We start from the raw sequence: 5,247 nt of genomic DNA, 5'->3' as shown, positions 1-5,247 counted from the left end.
ATCTCTGAAATGTCAGTGCTGGTTAGCTCACCATCTGTGTTATCCCCCTCTCTCTTCCCCTCCTCCCACCTTTATTTTAAGGCTTCTTTATGTTGCCAGAAGAAAAATGACTCTTCAATATTTTTGGCGTGTTATTGGAAAGATAAATTTTGACGTGCTTTTTTTTTTGGTTCCAACTCATGCTATGTAAAGCATGTAATAATACTTAACATTTACTCAGCCTACTTATTAATCATTAAAGAATACCACCCATCAAAATAATCCATAGTTAACCAAAATTAAGTAATCGCATATTAAAATTACACCGCAATATTGCTCAGGTCTCAGAACAGATGGAAAATTCAAGCACAGAGTTTTTAGATTGTTTATTTCAGCAACTTTTTAATTTTGTTGCTGCTTAATTTTCAGAAATTTGCTAAATGTTAATTACTGAGTTATCTCATAGGCTGTGCTTAGGTATGCACGGCTGAAATGCAGCTTTTTATTTTTATATTCTCCCGTGAGGTCTGCAGATCCAGGCTCAGCTAGGAAGCCAAGATGAAAACATCTTGATGACAGCGCAGGAGGTCTGGCCAGACTTCCCTCTCCACTGCTCCTTATGGTGCTGTGGTAAATGAGCGTGGCTGTTAGATGCCAGCTTTATCTACTCTTTGAATCCTCTTGTTCCCACAACCACTTAATTTTAACATTAAGAGCAATCCAAATGGCTCACCTTTTGTTGGAATGACTGATGCAAGAAGCTGTACTAAGAAGATAAAAGGCCTTTAAGGATAGCTCTTGAAATAAAAACAATTCCCAAGGAGTTGCAACCATTTTAAGAAGTGTGGAGTTCATCACTAACCCTGCCAATCGACACTCGGCAACGTGAGGGAGATGAGGGAGACGCATAGTGCTGCTTGCTGAGCGTGGTAAGAACCTGACACGGACTGTAAGAGCATCTTCCTCATGAAAGGGTAAAAGTCCAGAGAAATGCAGGGACTAAAGAGCCAGAAGAACTCAGAAAACACCTGACAACAAGGAGCAAAGTCAAGCTGGACACATGCATCTCCCTTTCAGAGACACGCTATGTTGCTTGGGCAATTCTTTCACTGAGTGAAATAGATGACAACAGGTAAGAGGTGTGAGACTTGGACTTGCTATAGATTAAAAACTCTTCCTACTTCTTACTCTGAGATGATAATGTTCTCACGAGGTTTCACCACACATGAAGCGACTTGTGCCTCAATAGCATAGGCTCTCCATGTTTTCAGTTAAGGAAAAAGTATTTGAGAACATAAAGGTTTAAAATGACATATACCCAGAATATAAAAAGTATACACTGCCTTGTGATATACACGCTACTACAGAAAAGACCTGCCATATGCCTGTTTCCCAGAGGCAATAGTTTGGTCAAAGACATGACAAATCACCCACAATCGAGACCTTCCACACCACATTTCATTACTGAAAGGCAGATAATTTCCAGGTTTCTCTCTATGCTTTACAGATACCACAAAAATACGGCAGATCTTACAGCTTCATTGTGGAATGCAGCTGGTTCATGTTTATAAAACTTTCTAAGTTTGAATGGCAGCATTTTAACCCATTTTGAAAAACCTTTGGAATAATCTGTTCTGTCACAGCCATTTTAATTAATGTTGAAATAAGACACTTCTGTTTGGGGGCTAGATTGGAGAATTCCCTCTGGGCAAGTCCAAAATTTTACCTGACCTTGGGTTTTACCTTACCTTCTTCTGTAGCACCTGTTTCTGCACTGGAATTCTTATGGTCTCACTCTTAATCTTAATCCAAGTTAACGTTGACCATACCCAACCCATTCTCTATTTGGCAAAGGGAATGAGGTAACAATGTATTTTCTGAACTATAATGGGGGTACATGACCAAGTGCTTGAGCTGTGTAGCTTGCAAACCCTTCTTAAACCTTTTTGCAACTGGTTTTGCTGCAGTTACCAATGCAAGTTGTTAACGCCTGGATAGGCATGGGAGAATATACGGACAGCAAGGCACTGCACAGGACAAGGAGCTGCGGGCACAAGTTGCAGCGAAGGAAAGTCCAGCTAGAAAAAAGGGGAAAAATCTCTAGAGTGGAGGGTGAAGTACAGGTACAGGTTGCCCAGAGAGGCTGTACAATCTCCTTTCCTGGAGATACTCAGTGTTGACTGAACGAGACCCTGAAGAAAACCTTTGCACAGTTGACACCATCTCTGCTCGGAGCAGGTGGTGGGACCAGAGAGACACCCCAGACCTGACCTCCACGGGTCTCTTCCAAATTAAACTATTCTGAGATTTGTGTTTCAGAAATCCCGGGAAGAAATGGCTTTGGTTGTTCACAAAGACACAAAGTGTCCGCAGCTTATCTTGATAATAGCATTTAGCCTGCAGCAGGACGCTGGTGGGGATGGATGTAATGAATGCTGACACTCTAATTCCCTTTGAGCGTGCTCGCCTCTTACCGTGGCACGGCCCGTGTGCCTCCTTCATTTCGACTGTCCAAGACAGCAAACACATTTTCTTCTAATGAATTTTTCAAAATTGTATCTAAACGGTTCGCATGCTGTTCCCATAACCAAGAGGTCATTTTATTTCCACATTCTTTCGATCAGCAGTTACGGAACAAACACGCTCTCCCAGACTGTGGTGATGGAAGGGCACCTTTTGGCTTGTCCCCTTAGCGGTGGGAAAGTCATGTTGCTGCAGATGGAAACTCCCTGCTGCCCACGTTTGTTTGGTAACGGGTTTGGTGGCCATTGGCACGTGGCCGTTATCCTTCGCTTCATTGGTTCACGCGCTTTCGGGAGGCGACGCGTTGGCTGTGGGTTCATTGCGAGATGCAAAGGGCGAGACCAGGAGAGAGCTGGTTATTTTTTAATGCCCGTGCAATTGGGTCTTCTCTGCTTCGACCTTACCATTTTGGGGGACCTCAGGAGACAGCGCTGATGCTTTTGCTGGTAACCAGATCGCTAACCCTCCAGCATATATCGCTCGGAGAGGGTTAAGTGTGAAGCAGGTTTTTTCACAGCAATTTATGGCGCTACTCTAAACTAAAGGGTTGTCAGCCACTGGAATAGGCTGCCCAGGGAAGTGGTTGAGTCCCCATCCCTGGATGTGTTTAAGAATAGGGTGGATGAGCTACTTGAGGATATGGTTTAATGGGGATTAGGGATGGTTGGACTCGATGATCTCTAAGGTCTTTTCCAACCTAGAAATCTACTCGGAAACATTTACGTCCGGCGGTGCACAAAGCTCCCCGCCGGCTTCAGAGCCGTTACGGCAGGTGCTGCCCGAACACAAAACTTGCCATATTCTCCCCACAAACGCGCTGCGGACGGCACTCGCAGCGGGAAAACCCACAGCAAAGCGGGGGAAAAGCGGCAGAGGAGAGCGGGGCGGCCGAGCGCTGCTCCCGCCCAGCAGCTGCCAGGGGCCTCCGCTGCCCCCTTCTCCGCTCCTGCCTCCCAACGAACCCTCCGGCTCCGGCTCCCTCCCGCGCCCCGGAGCGCAGCCGGAGCGGGGCGGGCCGCGCAGCCGGCTGGCGGCCCCCGCTGACGTCAGCGCCGCGCGGGAGCGGGCGGGGCGGGGCGGGGCGGGGCGGGGCGGGGCGCGAGGGGCGGCCGGGCCGGCGGGAAACTTCTCCGCGTTCAGCACCACAGACAGGGCGGGCGCGGAGCCGCCGCCCGGCATGCGCGCCCCGCCGCCCCGCCGCCCCGCCGCCCCCGCTCGCCGCCTCTGCCCCCGCGCAGCCCCGGCCGCCCGGGCGGCCATGGAGGCAGCGGCGGCGCTGAACGAGAGCGGAGCGGCCGCCCCCCGGCTGCCGGCCGCCGGCGGCGGCGGCAACGCGTCGCTGGAGCTGTCGTCGCGGCCCCCCGCGCCCGCCGCCCTCAACCCCTGGGACGTGATGCTCTGCGTGTCCGGCACCGCCATCGCCTGCGAGAACGCCCTGGTGGTGGCCATCATCTGCTACTCGCCCGCCCTGCGCACCCCCATGTTCGTGCTGGTGGGCAGCCTGGCCACGGCCGACCTCCTGGCCGGCCTCGGCCTCATCCTCAACTTCGTTTTCCAGTACGTGATCCGCTCGGAGACGGTCAGCCTGCTGACGGTGGGCTTCCTCGTCGCCTCCTTTGCCGCCTCCGTGAGTAGCTTGCTGGCCATCACAGTCGACCGCTACCTCTCCCTCTACAACGCCCTCACCTACTACTCGGAGAGGACAGTGCTCTGCGTCCACACCATGCTGGCGGGAGCCTGGGGGGTCTCCCTCTGCCTGGGGCTGCTGCCCGTCCTGGGCTGGAACTGCCTTCACGACCGCGCTGCCTGCAGCGTCATCAGACCCTTGACCAAGAGCAACGTAACGCTGCTGTCCGCCTCTTTCTTTCTCATCTTCCTCGTCATGCTCCATCTCTACATCGAGATCTGCAAGATCGTTTGCAGGCATGCCCACCAGATAGCTCTCCAGCAGCACTTTCTGACTGCTTCGCACTATGTTGCCACTAAAAAAGGAGTCTCCACCCTCGCTATCATCCTCGGGACTTTCGGGGCCAGCTGGCTGCCTTTTGCTATCTACTGTGTCGTGGGGGACCCTGACTACCCTTCCGTGTACACCTACGCCACCCTTCTCCCTGCTACGTACAACTCCATGATCAACCCCATCATTTACGCCTACAGAAACCAGGAAATCCAGAGGTCCATGTGGGTGCTCTTCTGCGGCTGCTTTCAGGCTAAAGTGTCCTTTCGCTCCCGGTCCCCCAGCGATGTCTGAGTGACTTGTCTCTCTGTCGTACCGCGCCAAGTGACAATCTACCCAGTGAACTATCACAGTGCCTGTTCTAAACTTCAAACTACGCCGTAAAGTTGTTGGAAACATGCCTAAGTATTAGCACTTTATACATGTTTGTATCTCTGAGAGTGGTTTGGGATATGGAGTTTCGGGTCTCGTGGGGGGGGGGGGAAGTGGTTGTAGATACATTTGCACATCACATTTGTAAGGTGAAGACATTCCGATACCGCTTAATGATAGCACCTTATTTCTAGCTGCTGACCTGCCAAACAGTGTTGCCTTTCCGAAGGGCAGAGAGAAAGAAAGTTGTGTTCGTGTCGTATTTATGTGTGTGTGTGTGTGTGTTGGGGGAGGTGGGGGTGTACGTATGTATGTGTATATATTTTGCTGGACAATATTGATAAATTATAACATTTTGTATACAAATAAAACCATGTAAGATGTAATATAACTTTGTGTGTTTAGATGCTTTTAGA

The 5,247-nt window shown here is 50.5% G+C and overlaps 1 protein-coding gene across 1 annotated transcript; it reads left to right on the top strand.

Moving 5' to 3' along the window:
- Positions 1-3,679: 3,679 nt before the first annotated feature.
- Positions 3,680-4,753, top strand: GPR6 (G protein-coupled receptor 6). The gene has a single exon (XM_009990098.2). The coding sequence runs from the start codon at positions 3,680-3,682 to the stop codon at positions 4,751-4,753; it is 1,074 nt and encodes a 357-aa protein (XP_009988400.2).
- The last annotated feature ends 494 nt before the right edge of the window (positions 4,754-5,247 follow it).

Source organism: Tauraco erythrolophus, chromosome 2 (assembly GCF_009769465.1).
Source record: "Tauraco erythrolophus isolate bTauEry1 chromosome 2, bTauEry1.pri, whole genome shotgun sequence".
NCBI classification, from domain to species: Eukaryota; Metazoa; Chordata; class Aves; order Musophagiformes; family Musophagidae; genus Tauraco; species Tauraco erythrolophus.
Note: the sequence above shows the minus strand (reverse complement) of the source record. Positions and strands in the feature narration are given on the sequence as shown.